Below are 19,746 nucleotides of genomic sequence, written 5' to 3'. Positions count from 1 at the left end.
CGACACCCAGCCCCGTTTCGGGCCCGTTTGCTCCCAAAATCCTTTGCTGTTGCCATGGCGACCGTCAGGCGCTGCCAGGCCCGGGGGGGTGGGGGAGGGGGGAATCCGGACACGCGTGTGCACACTCATCGCACCCGCACGCCCTCGTGCGCGCGACGGCCTCGTGCGAGCCCCTCGCGCGACACGCGCCCTCGTGCGACGCGCGCGCCCTCGTGCGACGCACGCGCAGCCCCCCCCACCCCGCATCGCCACCCGTGGCCCCCCCCCCCCCCGTTCCCCGTGACACGCACACACCTCGCACGCTCACGTACGGCTCGCACGCTCGCACGCTCCTCCGGCGCACGCGCCTCCCCGTCCCCCTCAATGCTCGCGAGCCAGCGCCTCTCGCACGCGCGCGCGCTCTCGCCCGCGCCCCTCGCACGCGCGCGCGCCTCTCGCACGCGCGCGTGCGCGCTCGCCCGCGCCCCTCGCGCACGCTTGCACGCGCACCCTGCTCCCCGGCTCGCACGCTCCCTCCGCGTTCCCCCACGGTTGCACGCTCCCCGCGCGCACGGCTCCCACACGCGCCCCGTGCAATGCACACTTGTCGCACGTGCCCCTCGCACGCCCGTACGCGCGTGTGCCCGGCCCACGGTACCGGCAACCGCTGCCGCCGCGGCCCCACGTGCGAGGACGGGGAGGAGGAGGGGGGGGGAAGGGCGTCGAAACGAGGCCAAACGAGGCCAAACGAGGCCACGGGCCCCGTGCGGCGTCGCTCGCACACGCGCGTGCAAGGCCTGCCCTCCCCCCCCCCCCACCACCCCTCCCTTGCCCGGCACACGTGGCGGGGGGCGGACACACGTGTCGCACACGTGGCCGAGCCGGCGGGCGCGGGGGGTCCCTTGCACGCACGTGTGCGCTAGGCGCCCACGCGCGTGTGCACAGCGTGTCGCACGCCCACACCCGGCCTGCCGTTGCACGCGTGTCCCCGCTGCGTGCACACACACACACACACACCCCCCTCCGCCCCGTTGCACGAGTGGGGGGGGGTGGGCCCCCCCTTGCACAATTCCCCCCTTCCCCTCGCACGGAGCTCCCTGGCGCCTTGCACGTCGCACAGGCCTCTTGCACGAGCACCCCTCCCCTTGCACGAGCAACCCCCACCCTCGTGCCTTGCACGCCGCACGGCCCCGTTCCTCGCACGAGCGTGACCCCGCCGCCTCGCACGGCCACGACACCACCCCCCCCACACACACACACACACCCCCCTTGCACACCCACACCCCTTCGCACGCGTCTCCCCGGTGCGTCGCACGACAACCCGCTCCCCCTCCCTCTCCCCGTTGCACGCGGCTCCCTGGTGCATTGCACGCCCTCTCCGCCTCCCCCCCGCCCTTTGCACACCCACCCCCCTTGCACACCCACCCCCCTTGCACACCCACCCCCTTGCACGCCCACCCTCTTGCACACCCAACCCCTTGCACGCCCGCCCCCTTGCACGCCCACCCCCCTTGCACGCCCCGCGCCCCCTTGCACACCTGCGCCCCCTTGCACGCCCCTTGCACGCGCCTTGCACGCCCCTCGCGCGCCCCCCTCCCCCCTCGCACGCCCCCCCCCCCCCCCTTTGCACCAGCCCCTCCCGCCGCCTTGCACGCCCGTTTCCCCCCCCCCCCCCCCTCCCCATTTGCACGGCCCCTCCCCGCCGCTTCTCACGGCCCCGTTTCACCGACAAACCCCCCCCCCCCCCTCCCCAATTCCCCCCCCCCCCAACCCCGTTACACCGACACCCCCCCCCCCCGGTCCATGACACCCCCCCCCCCCTCCACCCCCCCACCCCCCCCACGTGTCCGCCTCCCCCCCCCCCGTGTCGGTACCCTGCCGGTGGGGCCGGTGGTGCCGGTAAATTTTTTTTTTGGGGGGGGGGATTTTACCGGGGGGGGGGGGGCCCCGGTAGCGGCGGAGCGAAGCCCCCGGAGCGGCGAAACGGCGCGTCTCGGCCCCCGCCCACCCGGCGGCCGCCTCCGCCCGGCCCCGCCCCCTTCTGAGGCCACGCCCACCTCCGCCCCCGCCCCTCCAGTTCTCAGCCAAAAGCGGGCGGTGAGGAAGAGAAAGCCCCGCCCACCCCCGCAATGCCCCACCCACTACGGCAGCCCCACCCACTCGCACCTGGCTAGAGCGCCAGGCCACGCCCACTCTCGGAGGCCACGCCCCTTCTCTGCGTCCTCCCCGGTTGGGGGCCAGGGGTTACAGGCGGTGGCCGGGGGGGGGGGGGTAATAAACCCCCCCCCCCCCGGAGGTTTTTGGGGTGCCCCCCCCCCACAAACAGAGGACCCCCAAAAGGAGCCAGGAGTCCGGGCTGCCCCCCCCCCGGGCCCCCCCACAGACAGGCAGCAAGAGGGGGGGGTTCACACAAAGGTTTATTTATTCACTGTCGTGCCCCCCCCCCCCCAGTGAGATTTTTTTGGGGGGGCACACACAGGTTTATCCACTGTCGTGCCCCCCCCGTGGGATTTTTTGGGGGGGGTACACAGGTTTATTCCCTGTTGTGCCCCCCCCCCAGTGGGATTTTTGGGGAGGGGGGGCACATACAGAGGTTTATTCCCTGTTGTGCCCCCCCCCCCCCCCCCCAGTGGGATTTTTGGGAGGGGGGGGGCACACGCGACACAATATAACATCAGTCTCACCTGCCCCCCGCGCCCCCCCCACCCCCTGTGCCCCCCCCTTGCCCCCCCCCTGCGTCAGGAGCTCCAGACATCATGAGGAAGAGGACGATGGGGATGATGTACATCCACTGTGGGGAAAAATTGGGGGGGGGGGGGGTGTCACCCCCAAATACACCCCCCACCCCACTGCCCCCCCCCCCCAAGGGGAAAATGGGGGGGGGCCATGGGGTTTGGGGGTGGCAAGGAAGGGTTGGGGGGGGGGCAGGGGGGGTTTGGGGGCAGCAGGAGGGATTTGGGGGGACCCCAAGGTCTGGGGGCACCTGGGGGGGGTCCAGTGGATTTGGGGGGGGGCCCACGACAAAAACGGGGGGGGTCAGTGGCTGTTATGGGGGTTGGGAACTGCTCAGGGACCCCAGATAACGTGGGGGTGCAAGGGGGGGGCTGTCCCCCCCCAGTCTCTATAGGGTCTATATGTCCCCGCCCCCCAACTCTATAGGCTCCATAGCCGCCCCCCCCCATGTCTATAGATTCCATACATGTCCCCCCCCAGGCCTAGAGAATCTATAACTGCCCCCCCCCGGCTCTATGGGGTCTATAGGGGCTGGGGGGGGGGTTTGGGGGGGGCCCGGGGGGGCAGTTGGGGGACACAAATGGGTTTTGGGGAGCCCAGGGGGAATTGGAAGGCATGGAAGGCTTTGGGGGGGGGGGGGCACGGAGGAGGTTTGGGGGGCCTGGGAGGGTGTTGGGGGACATGGGGGGGGTCTGGGGGGGTCGTTGGGGTTTTTGGGGGGGTCTGGGGGGGGGGGGGGGTTGGGGGGGCCACGCACGTATTTGGCGAAGAAGGACTTCTGCTCCTGGGGGTTCTTGGCGCGCTGGGCTTGCTCCTGCTCCAGGTGCCGGATGAAGGCGGCCGTCTCAGGGCTGGGGGGGGTCCGGGGGGGGGGGATCATGTGCACCCCAAAACCCAGCACAGCCCCCCCCCCCCAACCACAGGGTCCCCCCCCAATCTCAAGCTGCCCCCCCAAAACCCCAAGACCCTGAAACAGCCCCCTAAAATGTCACACACACACACCCCCCCCAGCACCCGAAACTTTGGGCCCCCCCCCCCCCCCATCCCCCTGTGCCACCCCCCACAGCGTCACCATGTGTCCCCCCCCCCCCAAGGGCCACCGCGTCCCCCACAGTGTGCAGAGCTCCCCAATAATATGTGTCCCCCCCCCCACCCCCTGTCGTCGCCCCCCCCCCAGGCTCTCACGTGGCACCACGAGGCCACCGAACTGCCGGAGACCTCCAGGCGGACGTCCTCCCCCCCGTGTGTCCCCCCCCCCCATGTCCGGTGTGTCCCCCCAGTGTCCCCATGGCATCCATGTGTGTGTCCCCCCCCCCCCCCCACACCAGACTCTCACCCAACCCCCGCGACCGTGTCGGCACGAGGCCACCGATCTCCCGACGACCTCCGGCTCCCCGTCCTCCACCGCGTCCCCGTATTCCGCCACGTCCGTGTGTCCCGTCCCCCCCCCCCGGTGTGTGTGTCCGTGTGTGTCCCCCCCCCACTCACGTGGCGGCGGGCAGGGGCTGCCGCAGGGCCACCGAGGTGTTGAAGAGCTCCAGGTCCACGTCCTCCACCTCCGCGCCGCGGCAGGATCCCGGCACGGCCACCACCGCCAGGGCCACCACGTTGCCGGCCACGTCCACGTGCAGCGTCAACCGGTCCGAGAGGTGGGATTCCACCAGGGCGCACTGCGGGGGACACGGCGGCGGGGGGGGGGGTGACGATGAGGTGGGGGGGGACACACAGGGGGACACGGGGGACACGGGGGGACACGGGGGGACGGGGGGACCAAGGGGCGATGAGGGACAGAGGGTGATGGGGGAGATGGGGGGACTGAGGGGGGGGGACATGGGGGGCACAGGGGGACAAGGGAGACGGGGGGGACAGAGGGGACCGAGGGGGGGACATGGGGCGATGGGGGGGGCACAAGGGGACAAGGGACATGGGGGGATGGGGGGGAGTGAGGGGCAACGCGGGGGACAGGGGGACAGGGGAGACGGAGGGACGGGGGGGACGTGGGTTATAGACTGACAAGGGGCAGAAGGGGGGGGGACACGGGGGGCAGAGGGGGACAAGGGACATGGGGGGACCGAGGGGGGACACGGGGCGATGGAGGGGACCGAGGGGGGACACGGGGTGACGGAGGGGACCGAGGGGGGGGACACGGGGCGATGGAGGGGCAGAGGGGGACAGGGGACACGGGGGGGACCGAGGGGGGACACGGGGCGATGGAGGGGACCGAGGGGGGACACGGGGTGACGGAGGGGACCGAGGGGGGGACACGGGGCGATGGAGGGGCAGAGGGGGACAGGGGACACGGGGGGACCGAGGGGGGACACGGGGCGATGGAGGGGGACCGAGGGGGGGGACACGGGGCGATGGAGGGGCACAGGGGGACAAGGGACATGAGGGGACAGAGGGGACGTGGGTTATGGGGTGACAAGAGGGACGGGGGGGGACACGACGGCCACAGGGGACAAGGGACATGGAGTGACAAGGGGGATGGGGGGGACATGAGGGGGACAGGGGGGGACGTGGGTTATGGAGCGACAAGGGACAGCGAGGGGGGGGACACGGGGGGGACGGAGGGGACCGAGGGGGGCACAGGGGACACGGGGGGGGGGGACAGGGGATGTGGGTTACAGAGTGACAAGGGGCAGGGGGGGGGGACACAGGGCGATGGGGGGCACAAGGGACACGGGGGTGACAGAGGGGACCGAGGGGGGGGACACGGGGCGATGGGGGGGGCACAGGGGGGACAAGGGGGGACAGAGGGGGGACGCAGGGTGATGGGGTGGGGCAGAAAGGGGGGGGCACAGGGAACATGGGGGGCAGCAATGGGGGGGGGGTGCAAGGTGACAGGGGACAGCACCTGGGGACACCCGGGGGCCAATAGTGGGATGCGGGGTGTCCAGGCAAGGGGGGGGGGGGCAGTGGGGTGCTGGGGGGGGGGCAACAGTGGGGACATGGAGGTTGGGGGGGGGGCCCGGGGTGAACCGTGGGGCTCAGGGGACATCAGGGGGCAAGAACGGGGGGCAGATGGGTGTGGGGGGGTGGCAGCGGGAATTGGGGGTCCTAAGGAGGGGGGTTGTGGGGGGGTGGGGGGGGAGTGACCACCCCCCCCACTTACCGCCCGGACGAAGGAGGTGACGTACTCGGTGCCGCTCTCCTCCCCGGGGGTCGGGGGCTTACGGGGGATCCGCACCCGGTACAGCCCGTCCCGAGCCGCCACCTCCTGCGACAGCGGAGAGGGGACAACAAAGTGTCACCCCCCCCGCCCAGAACCCCTTCGCGGCCCCCCCCCCCCCCCCCCCCAAAAAAAAACCAAACCCCAAATCCCCCCCTCCCCCTCGGCGCTGACCCGCAGCTGGTTGCGCTCGTCCTCGCTGAGCTGCTTTTGGGTGAGCGTCAGGGTGGGCTCGGGGCCGGGGGTCCAGGCCAGCGTTCCCCGCTTGCGGAATCGGGGGGGTGTCATCTAAGGGGGGGGGGGGGGGGGCACACAGAAGTGTTGGGGAGCGGTTCGGTGTGTCCTCCCCCCCCCCCCCCCCCCCAAAAAAAAAACTTACCCAGCTCGAAGGAGTGCTCCAGGGTCCAGGGTGAGAGCGCAGGTCTCGGTGTCACGGCCCTCGCCGGGCTTTGGGGGGGGGGGACATTGGGGACACGTTGGGGGGCATTGGGGACACTGGGGGGGGGGGGCAGAGCCACCCATAGGGGACCCCAGGATGGGGACACCCCCCTTGGGAGGGGACCCAGGGGGCTGCCATAGGGACCCCCCCCCCCCCCCCAACCCCAGGCAGGGGCCGGGATGGGGGGGGGACACCCACTTCTTCTGCCCTCATGAATATTAATGAGCTAACCAAAACTGGTGCCCGCCCTTCGGGAATATTAACGAGAAGTGGTGGTGACAGTGGTAATGGCTATCTGCCGTGAATATTAATGAGCTGTCAATCGTTAATAGCCTCCTGCTCATTAATATTAATGAGCTGTCAGTCAATAGCCTCCTGCTCATTAATATTAATGAGCTGCCAGTCAATAGCCTCCTGTTCATTAATATTAATGAGCCACCAGAGGGCACTGCCTGTTGTCTCAGAAGTATTACCGCGGCAGGGCCCGCCCCCTCCTGAATATTAATGACCTGCCACTCCACAACCCTTGCTCTCTCATAAATGTTAATGAGCACCTACCAGTCCATCTCCCTAATGAATATTAACGAGCTGTCACTCGCTAAAGCCCACCCTCTCATTCATACAAGCCACTGTGGGGCAGTCCCCTCCCCCTCTTGAATATTAATGAGGCGCCACCCAACAGAGCCCGCCTCCCTCATTAAAATTAATGACCCAACACCGCACACACCCCCCTCCCCTTACAAAAATCAACGAAAGCGGCTCAGGACCAACCCCCCCCCCCCCAAAAACCAGCCTTCCCTCATGACTATTAACCCCTGAGAAGCCCCACCCCCCCTCATGAATATTCACATCCCACCCGCCGGCAGGGCCCAACTCCCCTCCCCGGGATCCCCCGTCCCCGGGATCCCCCGTCCCCTCCGCTCACCCGTAACCCGGGGCCTCCCCGGCAGCTCCCGCCGCCCCCCAAGGCCGCCTCGGCCGCCGCCGCCGCCACCAACAGCGTCAAGGCCAAAACCGAGGCCTCCCCCCGCCGCCGCCGCCGCGCCGCCATCTTGGCAGCGCGGAGGACGACGGGGCGGCGGCGCGGGGGACGACGGGACGGTGGAGGAGAGAGGGGGCGGGGAGTGTGGGGAAAGAGGGCGGGGTAAGTGGGGAAAGGGGCGGGGTGTGTGGGGAAAGGGGTGGAGTGTGTGGGGAAAGGGGGCGGGGGGTGTGGGGAAATGGGCGTGGTCAGTGGGAAAAGGGGCGGAGGAAAGAGGGGGCGGAGCTGCCGCGCGGCGTTCCCGCCTCGCAGCACCGCGGAGCGGGAAAGCCGCGGGCGCCATCTTGAGGCGTCTCGGCGCCATCTTGAGCGGCGGAGGCGGCGGGGGCGACGCTGCCCCGGGGGGGCTTTTCAACACCCCCCTCCTCTCCCTTCCTGCTCGGGATGGGCCGGTTGTGGCGCTGCTTGGCCCAGGGGGAGTACGGGGAGCTGCGGGATTGCCCGCTTTTTGAGAGCGATTTCCTGCAGGTGAGGGGAGGCCCCCGTGTGTGTCCCCCAGGCCTCTGTCCCCTCAGCCACGGGACCGCGTTCCCCTGCCGTGTCCCCTCAGCCGCGGCCCCGTCTGTGTCTGGCCCCTGTGTCACCTCAGCCATGGCCCTGTGTGTCCACCCAATGTCCCCCCCGGCCTCTGTCCCCTCAGCTACAGCCCTGTGTCATCCCCAGACTTGTGTCCCCTCAACCACGGCCCCGTGTCCCTCCCTGTGTCCCCTCAACCACAGCCCCATGTCCCCCCCCCATGTCCCCTCAGCCTTGTTTCCCCTCAACCACGGCCCCGTGTCCCCCCCAGCCTTGTTTCCCCTCAACCACGGCCCCGTGTCCCTCCCTGTGTCCCCTCAACCACAGCCCCGTGTCCCCCCCATGTCCCCTCAGTCTTGTGTCCCCTCAACCACAGCCCCATGTCCCCCCCAGCCCATGTCCCCCCCTCCACAGCCCCATTCACCCCCCATCTTCCTTCCCCCCCCAGCCACAACCCCCCAAGACCCCCCATCCCCACCTGCCCCCCTTTCTCCCCCCACCATCGCCCCCCCCCTCACCCCTTAACCCCCACCCCCTGCTCGCATCCCCCCTCCTAATCAGGTCCCTGCGTGTCCCCCCCCCTTGCAGGTGACGCGGAGCGGCGAGGCGGCCAGCCGGGTGACGGTGGGCATCGCCGCCACCAGCCCCCTCCTCCCGCTCCCCGACCTCATGCTGCTGGCGCGGCCGGTGCCGGCGTCACCCCCCGACACCGAGGAGCTCCAGCTGTTTGGGTGAGACCCCTTATTCCCCAAAGTACCCCAATGTTGTGACACCCCCCCCCCCGACAGTCCTCTATCTCCCCGCCAGGCTGTTGCCGCTGTCCTTCGTCCGTCTGTCCCTACACAGCCGCCGGCGTCACCAGCTGCGGGCACGCCTGGTCACCGGTCGCACCTTCTACCTCCAGCTCCTGGCGTCGCCCCGACGCCTCCATCGCCTCTTCGCCCGATGGATCCGGCTCCTCTTCCTTCTCCGGGATCCCGGTTTGTGCCCAATGGGATCCCCGGTCCCTTGGGGAGTCCCTGGGGTGGTGAGGGACCCCCAGGACCCCCCTGGGGACGGGGTGGAGCTGTGAGAGGTGGTGCCAGCCCCCGCCAATAAAAGGTGGAAGGGAGACAGTGTCACCCCGCCGTGCTGAGACCAGCCCTGCCGTGACCTCCAGGAAGGACAGACGGACATGGGGGGTGCAGCCGGTGGGTCACCCCACTCTTTATCCCTCTCCCTCAGTCTGGGGATCCCCAGGAAGGACAGACGGACATGGGGGGGGGGGGGTGCAGCCGGAGGGTCACCCCACTCTTTATCCCTCTCCCTCAGTCTGGGGACCCCCAGGAAGGACAGACAGACATGGGGGGGGTGCAGTCATGGGTCACCCCACTCTTTACCCCTCTCCCTTACTCTGGGGACCCCCAGGAAGGACAAACAGACACGGGGGGGGGGTGCAGTCGGTGGGTCACCCCACTCTTTATCCCTCTCCCTCAGTCTGGGGATCCCCAGGAAGGACAGACGGACATGGGGGGGGGGGGGGTGCAGCGGGTGGGTCACCCCACTCTTTATCCCTCTCCCTCAGTCTGGGGACCCCCAGGAAGGACAGACGGACATGGTGGGGTGCAGCTGGTGGGTCACCCCCATTGTCACCCCTCTCCTGGTCTTTTGGGGACCCCCAGTCCATCAGTAGCCCCCCAGGAAGGACAGACGGACACAGGAGAGCGCAGCCAGTGGGTCACCCCCCACCTCCAGCCCCAGGCTCCCCCCAAAAAAGGACAGACGGACACAGCTGGGTGCAACCAGGAGCTGGGGGCTCCGTTTATTCCCGGGGGGGCACCTCTGCCCATATCCTCCGGCCCTGGGGGTGGGGGGGGAGGAGAGGTGTCACAGGGGGTGCTGCACCCCCAAAATTAAACAACCACCCCCCAAAATTAATCCCCCCTCAAAATTAAGCATATGCTCCCCCAAAATAAGAGACCCCTCCAATTAAACACAGCCACCCCAATTAAACCCAGGCTCCCCAATTAAGCACCCGCACTCCAAATTAAACACCCACCCCCAAAATTAAACACCCTCCAATTAAGCCACCCCAAAAAAGCCCCACACCCCCAACCCCCCCCCCCCAAAAATCACCCCCCCACCCCACTCACCATCCTGCCTCGCCATCGCTTTCACTGGGGCACTGCACAGGGAGAAATGTGTTGGGGGGCTGCCAGCACCCCCCAAGACCCCAGGGTGCCCCCCCAAGATATCAGGGACCCCCCCCAGATATCAGGGACCCCCCTCCCGGTATCAGGACACCCCCCACCCCCCCCCCATATCCCCACCTTGCACGCCGTGAGCGCTTCTCGCAGCTCATGAATGGTACCACTGCCCCCCTCCCAAGATCTTGGGGTGCCCCCCGAGATCCCAGGGTGCCCCCCCAAGATATCAGGGACCCCTCCTAGATATCAGGGACCCCCCTCCCGGTATCAGGACCCCCCCCACCTCCCCCATATCCCCACCTTGCACTCCGTGAGCGCTTCTCGCAGCTCATGAATGGCACCACTGCCCCCCCTCCCAAGATCCTGGGGTGACCCCCGAGATCCCAGGGTGCCCCCCAAGATAACAGAGGACCCCCCCCCCGATATTGGGGACCCCCCCCTCACCCCGTATCTCCAGCTTGCACTCAGTGAGTGCCTCCCCCAGCTCGTTGACAGCCCGGCAGCCGTAGACGCCGCCGTCGAAGGGCCCGGGCTTGCGGATGTGGAGGGTCAGGACCCCCTGGCTGTGGCGGGCCAGGAACCGGGGGTCCTCGCCGATGGCAACCTGGTTCTTCAGCCACACCACTTTTGGCTGGGGGGGGGGGGGGGGGGGGGGCAAGGTTAGGGACCCCAAAATGCACCCCAAAACCACCCCCACGCTTTGTGCTGCATCTGTACTACCTTGCGCTGAGAGGGGGGGGGGGCAGCATTAGGGCACCCCAAAAATACCCTCCCCAGACCCCCAAACTTTTTTCTTCATCCCCACCACCTTGGGTTGGGGGGGGGTTAGTTAGGGGTACCCCAAATTTCCCCCCCCCTACCTACCTTGGGGTGCCCGCGCACGGCGCAGTTGAGGGCGGTGGTGTAGCCGGCGACGGCGCTGCGATCCACCAGCGGGGTCAGGAATTGGGGGGCCGAGCGGAAGTCGTGCTCCTGGTACTTGGGGGGCTTCAGCGTCAGGCCTGGGGGGGGATGACAGACACACGTCCTGAGTTGGGGACCCCCTGGACACCCCTAAAATGCTGGGGGGGGGACCCAGGTATCTGGGATGCAGAGGAAGGGAGGCAGCTGGTGGTCCCCCACGGCTGCTCCCCCTCGTTGGGCTCCCAGAGATGGGGGGGCAGGTGGCACCCCAAAAACCCAAGGGGAGCCAGATATTTGGGGTGCCCCCCCAAAACCAGGAGGGGAGGTGGCCCCCCACAATCCCAAGGGGACCCAGGCATCTGGGTAGCCCCCCCAAAACTAAGAGGGGACCCAGGTGTCCAGGCAGCCCCTCCAAAACCAGGAGGGGACCCACACCTCCAGGCCAGCCCTCCCCAGAATTAGGGGGGACCCCAAAACCAGGAGGGGACCCCAAAACCAGGAGGGGACCCACACCTCCAGGCCAGCCCTCCCCAGAATTAGGGGGGACTCTGGTGTCTGGAATGCCCCCCCAAAACCAGGAGGGGACCCACACCTCCAGGTCAGCCCTCCCCAGAATTAGGGGGGACCCAGGTGTCCAGGCAGCCCCCCAAAATCAGGAGGGGACCCACACCTCCAGGCCACCTCCCCAGAATTAGGGGGGACCCCGGTGTCTGGGGTGCCCCCCCAAAACCAGGAGGGAACGCAGGCATCAGCATCACCCCCACCCAGACAAGCAGAGACCCCGGTACCCAGGCTGCACCCCCAAACCCAGACGGGGACCCACAATTCCGGCCTGCCTCCCCCGCCCCAACCAAGGCGAGGGTCCCAGGCATCCACCAGCCCCCCCCAAAATCCTTGGGGTGTCCCCCCCCCGATGTGAGGGACCTGCTTTGGGGATGACGGCGGTGTTGGTGGAGAGGCCGGGGGTCTCGCTGGTGCCGCACTGGTTCTCGCTGTACACCCGGAACAGGTACTCGTTGCCCATCACCAGCTCCGACACCGTACAACGGGGCAGCCGGTTGTGCTCGTACACCGTGAACCACTCCTGGGGGGGTACAGGGGGGGCTTGGGGGTCAGCCGGGGGGTTTGGGGGGAAAATGGGGCTCTTAGGGGGCAGGTAGGGGGCTCTTGGGGGGCAGTTAGGGGCTTTTTGGGGCAACAGGGTGGCTGGTTGTGCTCGTACACCGTGAACCACTCCTGGGCGGGGGGGTTACGGGGGGCTTGGGGGGGCTCCCAGGGGCGCTGGGGGGGCAGGTGAGGGGCTTGGGGGGCAGATGGGGTTCTTAGGGGGCAGGTGGGGGATTTGGGGGGGCAGGTAGGGGCTTTGGGGGGCGGTTAGGGGCTTTTTGGGGCAACAGGGTGGCTGGTTGTGCTCGTACACCGTGAACCACTCCTGGGTGGGGGGGGTTACGGGGGGCTTGGGGGAGCTCCCAGGGGCGCTGGGGGGGCAGGTGGGGGGCTTAGGGGGCAGATGGGGTTCTTGGGGGGCAGATAGAGGTCTGGGGGGGCAGGCAGGGGGATGAGGGACAGAAAACAACTGGGGGGCTGTTAAGGGGGCAGTGGGGGCCAGGGGCCAGTTGAGGGGGCAGTTGGGGGTCAGGGGGGCAGTTAGGGGGCTGGGGGGGCACTTTGGGGGGAATTAGGGGGCTGGGAGGGCACTTAGGGGGCAGTTTGGAGTCCGGGGGGCAGTTTTGGGGGCAGCAGGGGCCGGCCCCCCCCCCCCTCACCATGGTTTTCTTGTCGGCCTTCTGGACGGTGTAGCCGGTGATCTCGGAGTTGCCGTCGTCCTGGGGGGGCTCCCACTCCAGCAGCGCGTTAAAACCCCACACGTCCTTCACCTGCACCGCCCGGGGGGGGCCTGGCCGCTCTGGGGGGGGGGCAGCCGTCATCCCGCGACCCCCCAGCACACCCCAAAAACCCCCACAGCCCTCCCAACACCCCAGATACCCCCCAAAACCCCCCAGCCCCCCAACAGCCCCCCCAACACCCCAGATACTCCCCCACAACCCCCCAACACCCCCCCTGGTACTCCCCCACAGCCTCGCAAACAATCCCAACAGTGCCCACAGCCTCCCAGTACTCCCAGTACAGCCCATCTCAGTGCTCCCAGTACACCCAGTCCCAGTGCACCCAGTACAGCCCATCCCAGTGCTCCCAGTGCCCATTGACGACATGGAATGGGAACGCTCTGCGTTCCCAACCTGCCTCACACCCAGTGGTGCTGACCCAGCTCCTCCGTCCCAGTGCTCCCAGTGTTCCCAGTTCCAGTGTTCCCACTACACTCTGTCCCAGTGCTCCCAGGACAACCAGTCCCGGTACAGCCCATCCCAGTGCTCCCAGTGCCCATTGACAACACGCAATGGGAACGCTCTCCGCATTCCCAATGTGCCTTGCACTCAGTGGTGCCAACCCAGCTCCTCCATCCCAGTGCTCCCAGTGTTCCCAGTTCCAGTACTCCCAGGACACCCAGTTCCAGTGCTCCCAGGACAACCAGTCCCAGTACAGCCCATCCCAGTGCTCCCAGTGCCCATTGACAACACGCAATGGGAACGCTCTCCGCATTCCCAATGTGCCTTGCACTCAGTGGTGCCAACCCAGCTCCTCCATCCCAGTGCTCCCAGTTCCAGTGCTCCCAGGACACACAGTCCCAGTACAGCCCATCCCAGTGCTCCCAGTGCCCACTGACGACATGGAATGGGAACGCTCCGCATTCCCAACCTGCCTCACACCCAGTGGTGCTGACCCAGCTCCTCCGTCCCAGTGCTCCCAGTGTTCCCAGTTCCAGTGCTCCCACTACACTCTGTCCAAGTGCTCCCAGGATACCCAGTCCCAGTGCTCCCAGGACACACAGTCCCAGTACAACCCATCCCAGTGCTCCCAGTGCCCATTGACGACACGCAATGGGAACACCCTCCATGTTCCCAACCTGCGTCGCACCCAGTGGTGCCAACCCAGCTCCTCCATCCCAGTGCTCCCAGTTCCAGTGCTCCCAGGATACCCAGTCCCAGTGCTCCCAGTTCCGGTGCTCCCAGGACACCCAGTCCGTGTTCCCAGTACACCCAGTCCCAGTGCACCCAGTACAGCCCATCCCAGTGCTCCCAGTGCCCATTGACACACAATGGGAACGCCCTCCGCGTTCCCAACCTGCCTCGCACCCAGCGATGCCGGCCCAACTCCTCCATCGTCTCGCTCCCATCCCCTCCCCGTGCTCCCAGTGCTCCCAGTACACCCAGTGCTCGCAGCGCAGCCCCGACCGGCGCCCACCGATGATGCGGAGGCGCAGGGTGGCCGTATCCTCCATGTTCTCGATCTGCAGGCGCAGCTGGTACGGTCCCGAGTGGTTCCGCGCGGCCGCCCGGATGAAGAAGACGGTGTCCGTGTCGGAGTTGCGGATGTGGATGTCCTCTCCCAGCGGCTGGCCCTCCTTCGTCCACGTCACCTGCGGACGCGGCTTTCCCTGCGGAGAGGTCAGCGGAGGGGGCTCATCAGCGGCGCTATGGGGCTGCCCTATAGCGCTATGGGGCTGGCGGCTGCCCCTGTAGTGCCGTGGGGCTGTGGGTTTCCCCCTATGGAGCTGTGGGGCTGCGAGTTCTCCCTATGGCACTACGGCGCTGGTGGCTTTCCCTATAGAAGTGTGGGGCTGATGGCTGCCCCTATAGTGCCGTGGGGCTGTGAGTTCTCCCTATGGGGCCATAGGGTTGTGACCTTCCCCTATAGCACCGTGAGGCTGCCGGCTTCCCCCTATAGTGCCATGGGGCTGTGAGTTCTCCCTATGGGGCTATGGGGCTGCTGGATCCCCTATAGCACCGTGGGGCTGTGAGTTCTCCCTATAGCACCGTGGAGCTGGTGGCTTCCCCCTGTAGTGCTGTGGGGCTGTGAGTTCTCCCTATGGGGCTATGGGGCTGTGACCTTCCCCTATAGCACCGTGGGGCTGCCAGCTTCTCCCTATAGTGCCGTGGGAGTGTGAGTTTTCCCCTATGGGGCTATGGGGCTGTGACCTTCCCCTATAGCACCGTGGGGCTGCCGGCTTCCCCCTGTAGTGCCGTGGGGCTGTGAGTTCTCCCTATGGTGCTATGGGGCTGTGACCTTCCCCTATAGCACCGTGGGGCCGTGAGTTTTCCCTATAGAACTGTGGGGCTGCCAGTTCCCCCTATAGCGCCATGGGGCTATAAGTTTACCCTGTGGTGTTACGGGGCTGTGACCTTCCCCTATAGCACCGTGGGGCCATGAGTTCTCCCTATGGTGCTATGGGGCTGTGACCCTGCCCTATAGCACCGTGGGGCCCGCCGCCGTGGGGCAGCCCCCCCCCCCCCCCCTTCCAAGCCCCTCACCTGGAAGGGGATGACGAGGTTGACCTGCTCTCCCACCTTCCTGACGTAAGTCTGCCGCAGCTGCCGGGGCAGCCGGATTTTGGGGCGCTCTGCCGGAGAGGGACACACACACACATACACACACAAACAAATAGAGAGGAACCGTGGGGCGGAGGAAAGCCCTGGGGGGGCTGCCCCACACCTCTCACCACCCCCCCATTTCTCCACCCCACAGCCACCCACCCACGATTTCACGGATGGTGACGGGCTGGGCCAACGTGGCCGGGGGGCTCTTGCCGGCGATGTTGACCCCGATGACACGGAAAAGCAGCTTCTCCCCCGTGGGTAGCCCCCGCACCGTGAAACCGCAGCGCTCCACCAGCTCCGTGTTGGCCGGGATCCACTCGTCCGCTGGTATGGGGGGGCGGTGGGGGGGGGGGAAAGTTGGGGGGCAGGCAGGTTTTGGGGGGTACGGGGCGTTGGGGGGGTACGGGGTTGGGGGAAAGGGTTGGGGGGCGTGGGGTTGGGGGTGAGGGTCGGGGGGGGAAATGGGGCATGGGGTTGGGGGGCAAGGGGTTGGGGGGGGTGAGGGTTGGGGGGCAATGGGGGATGGGGCAGGGGTGATATGGGGTAAGGGGACAAAGGTTGGGGGGCAATGGGGCATGGGGTGGGAGCGGTAGGGGGTTGGGGAGCAATGGGGTTGGGGGGCAAGGGGTTGGGGGTGAGGGTTGGGGGGCAATGGGGCACGGGGTTGGGGGGCAAAGGGGTTGGGGGTGAGGGTTGGGGGGCAAGGGTGGGGGGGGATATGGGGTTGGGGGTGAGGATTGGGGGGGCATGGGGTTGGGGGGAAAGGGTTTGGGGGGCAATGGGGCATGGGGGCAAGGGTTGGGGGGCACGGGGTTGGGGATATGGGGTTGGGGATATGGGGTTGGGGGTGAGGTTTGGGGGGCATGGGGTTGGGGGTGAGATTTTGGGGGTCGCAGGGTTGGGGATATGGGGTTGGGGGGCAAGGGGGCATGGGGTTGGGGGTGGGGGTTGGGGCACAAGGGGTTTTGGGGTTGGGGGGCACAGGGTTGGGGGGGGATTGGGGTTAGGGGGCAGGAGGTTGGGGGGCAAGCAGTTGAGGTGATGCGGGGTTAGGGGTCACCGAGGCAGCGCTATGGGGCGGGGGGGGGGTCTAGGGCAGGATCGGGTTCCAGGTTCCAGGGGCCGGACGGGGGCAGCAACACAAGGCAGAGCCCCCCCCTCCTCCCCAAAACCTCCGCCGTGGGTCAGGGTGTCCCCCCCCCTTCCGTGGGGTGCCCCACTCACAGCCCTCGCGGCAGTACTCCACCAGGTAGCCGTCGATGCCCCCCGCCCCAATCCGCTCGGGGGGCCGCCACTTGAGGGTGGCCGTGGTGTCGGTGACGTCCTCCAGCATCAGGTGGGTGGGCTCGCTCGTGGGGGCTGGGGGGGGGGGGGGGGCACACCAACGTCACCCGCTGCACCCCCACCCGCGGACCCAGAGCCCCTAAGGGACCCCCTTCCGCCCCAGACCCCTCCCAGAATCCCCCAAAGTCCCTCTCTGCTGCCCCAAACCCACTCTCCCCCCACCACCAAGCCCCACTCCAGGACCCCCCAACCCCACCCCAGGACCCCCCAAACCCCCTCTCATCCTCCCAAGACCTTTCCAGGACCCCCCCAGATCCCTCCAGGATTCCCCCCAAACCCCCTCTCTGCTCCCCTAGACCTCTCTAAGACCCCCCCCAGGATCTGCCAAACCCCCTCTTGCCTCTCCCAGACCCCCCAGGACTCCCCCGACCCCTCCAGGATCCTCCCCAAACCCCCTCTCTGCTCCCCTAAAACCCTCTCCTCCCCCAGACCCCTCCAAGACCCCCCCAGACACCTCCAGGACCCCCCCCAAACCCCCTCTCTGCTCCCCCAAACACCCTCTCTGCTCCCCTAGACCTCTCTAAGACCCCCCCAGACCCCTCCAGGACCCCCTCTCTCCTCCTCCAGACCTCTCTAAGACCCCCCCAAGATCCCCCAAATCCCCTCTTGCCTCCCCCAGACCCCTCCAGGACCCCCCCAAACCCCCTCTCCTCCCCCAGATCCCTCCAAGACCCCCCCAGACACCTCCAGGACCTCCAAAACCCCCTCTCTCCTCCTCCAGACCTCTCTAAGACCGCCCCAAGATCCCCCAAATCCCCTCTTGCCTCCCCCAGACCCCTCCAGGACCCCCCCCAAACCCCCTCTCCTCCCCCAGATCCCTCCAAAGTCCCCTCCAGATGCCTCCAGGGCCTCCCCAAAACCCCTCTCCTCCCCCCCAGGACCCCCCACCCCCCCCCCCACCCCACCGATGGGCATGAAGGGCTGGGTGTTGTGGCTGGGCTGGGAGATGCCGATGGCGTTGACGGCGAAGACCCTCATCTCGTAGAGCATCCCCTCGATCATCCGCGTGGACTCGTAGGTGGTCTCGGGGTACACGTCGAAATTCAGCTTCACCCAGCGCATGGAGCCCTTCTTCTTCCTCTCCATCAGGTACCCTGCGGGGAGCACGCGTGGGCGAGGGCACGCGTGGGCCAGGGGCACGCGTGGGCAGGGGTCACGCGTGGGCAGGGGGCACATGTGAGCGGGGAGAGAGGCAGTAACGGGGCAGGTGGGGGGGACACGTGGGCTGGGACGTGCGTGGGCTGGGACACGCGTGGTCAGGGACACGTGTGGGCAGGGAGAAGCAGTAATGGGGCAGGTGGGGGGGGACACGTGGGCTGGGACGTGCGTGGGTAGGGGACGTGCGTGGGTAGGGGACACGCGTGGGCTGGGGGGCACACACGGGCGGGGGGGGCAGGCGTGGGCAGGGATACACGTGAGTGGGGAGAGGCAGCGACAGGGCGGGCAGGGGGACACACGCGTGGGCAGGGACACGCGTGGGCAGGGACCCGTGCGGGCAGGGCACGCGTGGCACTCACCGGTGACGGGCTGTCCCCCGTCGTATTTGGGGGGGTCCCAGGTCAGCACGGCCCAGTCCTCCCCCACCGAGGTGATGCGCACGGCCTCGGGGGGGTCCGGCACGTCTGCGGGGACACGCGGGGACACGCGCTGGCACGGGGTGGGGGACACACACACACACACGCGTCCCCTGCCACCCCCGTGTCCCCTCGTCCCCTCCTTACCGACCACCTTGATGAGGATGGTGGCCGTGTCCTCCCCCACGGGGTTCGTTACCCGGATGGTGTAACGAGCTTCGTCCCCGCGCTCGGCGCTCTCGATGACGAAGCTGCTCAGCTCCTTCTTCTCCTCCAGGCGGGCGCGACCCTCCTGCGCTGAAAATACCTGGGGGACGTGGGGACGCGGGGACGTGTCATGGGGACACGGGGGGGTGTCACGGGGTCGTGGGGACACAGGCGTGGGGCCACGGGTACAGGGATGCGTCACGGGTGGACACGGGGCAGCCCTGGGGCTGGGGGTCACGGGACCCCGCCCCCTCAAGGCGGGGACACGGGGGGACACACACACACACGCGTGTCACCTCATCGCCTTTCATCCAGGTGACGGTGGGGGCCGGCTCGCCCGAGATGGGGACGTCGAGGCGCAGCTTGTTCCCCGCCACCACCACGAGGGTGTTCTCCGACGACTTCCCCGAGCAGTCCAGGTGGATCTTGGGGGGCTCTGGGGGAGGGGGACATGGCGCTGGCACCCTGTCACCCCCCCCAAAAATGTCCCCACACCCCCACTTCTGCCACCCCCTCCCCTTACCTTGCTTGGGGACGTACTCCACCTTGATCTCTGCGGATGTGGGGAGAAAAGGGTTAATGGGGGGAAGGGGGAGGCGTGCGTGTCCCCAAATGGCACCCAAGACCCCCCCCCCCCCCAGTGACAACAGTGTCCCCAAAGTGTGACATCCCCCCCAAGCTGTGGGGGGTCCCCAACCCCCCCCCAGTGTCCCTAAATGTCACCCTGAGTCCCCCACAAGCGTCCCCAAGGCACCCGTATCCCCCCCCCAGCCCCACAAGTGGACCCCCAGCCCCACAAGAGAACCCCCCCAGCCCCACAAGAGAACCCCCCAGACCCACAAGTGTCCCCAAGGGGCTTGTGTGTCCCCCAACCCCACAAGTGTCCCCCCCCCCGCCCCACAAGAGAACCCCCCAGCCCCACAAGTGTCCCCAGGGGGCTTGTGTGTCCCCCAGCCCCACAAGTGTCCCCCCCCAGCCCCACAAGTGCCCCCCCCCAGCCCCCCACCGAGGAAGTTGAGCTTGGCAGAGAGGGTGAGCGCGTAGCCGTCGGGGACGAAGGTGTAGTCCCCCTCATCCTCGGGGCGCACGTCATCGATCACCAGCTTGTGGATTCTGGGGGGGGGGGGGGGGACAGGGAGAGTTGGGGGGGGCCACAGCACCGGGGGGGCAGCAGCAACCCCCCCCCCTCCATGGCCTGGGGGGCTGCGGTCCTCCCAT

The 19,746-nt window shown here is 67.9% G+C and overlaps 3 protein-coding genes across 3 annotated transcripts in view; 1 reads left to right on the top strand and 2 right to left on the bottom strand.

Annotated features, from left to right (window-relative positions):
- Window positions 1-2,659: 2,659 nt before the first annotated feature.
- Window positions 2,660-7,371, bottom strand: EMC10 (ER membrane protein complex subunit 10). Its single transcript, XM_049792718.1, is given in 9 exon segments — window positions 2,660-2,770; window positions 3,470-3,563; window positions 4,201-4,382; window positions 5,825-5,929; window positions 6,056-6,154; window positions 6,156-6,169; window positions 6,261-6,282; window positions 6,284-6,328; window positions 7,315-7,371. Coding segments are annotated over 9 exon segments (729 nt in total).
- Window positions 7,372-7,735: 364 nt separating this feature from the next.
- On the top strand, window positions 7,736-8,950 carry GARIN5B (golgi associated RAB2 interactor family member 5B). The gene is made up of 3 exons (XM_049793136.1): window positions 7,736-7,830; window positions 8,467-8,609; window positions 8,686-8,950. Exons 1-3 carry the CDS (start codon window positions 7,747-7,749, stop codon window positions 8,948-8,950), a joined length of 492 nt encoding a protein of 163 aa, XP_049649093.1. The 5' UTR covers window positions 7,736-7,746.
- A 773-nt stretch (window positions 8,951-9,723) lies between these two features.
- The window catches only part of MYBPC2 (myosin binding protein C2), a 10,565-nt gene continuing 542 nt past the window's right edge, over window positions 9,724-19,746 (bottom strand). The window contains exons 2-17 of the mRNA XM_049792717.1: window positions 19,535-19,723; window positions 19,052-19,081; window positions 18,825-18,964; window positions 18,469-18,628; window positions 18,265-18,369; window positions 17,653-17,841; window positions 16,628-16,762; window positions 15,560-15,727; window positions 15,338-15,426; window positions 14,271-14,463; window positions 12,734-12,873; window positions 11,892-12,051; window positions 10,929-11,065; window positions 10,509-10,695; window positions 10,011-10,042; window positions 9,724-9,756 (exon numbers count right to left, since the gene is read on the bottom strand). Coding sequence (XP_049648674.1) covers window positions 10,032-10,042; window positions 10,509-10,695; window positions 10,929-11,065; window positions 11,892-12,051; window positions 12,734-12,873; window positions 14,271-14,463; window positions 15,338-15,426; window positions 15,560-15,727; window positions 16,628-16,762; window positions 17,653-17,841; window positions 18,265-18,369; window positions 18,469-18,628; window positions 18,825-18,964; window positions 19,052-19,081; window positions 19,535-19,723 — 2,033 coding nt within the window. The 3' untranslated portion in view covers window positions 9,724-9,756; window positions 10,011-10,031. The remainder of the gene's footprint in view (window positions 9,757-10,010; window positions 10,043-10,508; window positions 10,696-10,928; window positions 11,066-11,891; window positions 12,052-12,733; window positions 12,874-14,270; window positions 14,464-15,337; window positions 15,427-15,559; window positions 15,728-16,627; window positions 16,763-17,652; window positions 17,842-18,264; window positions 18,370-18,468; window positions 18,629-18,824; window positions 18,965-19,051; window positions 19,082-19,534; window positions 19,724-19,746) is intronic.

Source organism: Accipiter gentilis, chromosome 36 (genome assembly GCF_929443795.1).
Source record: "Accipiter gentilis chromosome 36, bAccGen1.1, whole genome shotgun sequence".
Lineage (NCBI taxonomy): Eukaryota > Metazoa > Chordata > Aves > Accipitriformes > Accipitridae > Astur > Astur gentilis.
Note: the sequence above shows the minus strand (reverse complement) of the source record. Positions and strands in the feature narration are given on the sequence as shown.

Excerpts from the sequence above, each read along its gene's own strand:
- GARIN5B (XM_049793136.1), top strand. The coding sequence starts at position 7,747 with ATGGGCCGGTTGTGGCGCTGCTTGGCCCAGGGGGAGTACGGGGAGCTG. Across the intron at positions 7,831-8,466 it reads TTGAGAGCGATTTCCTGCAG|GTGACGCGGAGCGGCGAGGC; the intron begins GTGAGGGGAGGC and ends CCCCCCTTGCAG. Across the intron at positions 8,610-8,685 it reads GAGGAGCTCCAGCTGTTTGG|GCTGTTGCCGCTGTCCTTCG; the intron begins GTGAGACCCCTT and ends TCTCCCCGCCAG.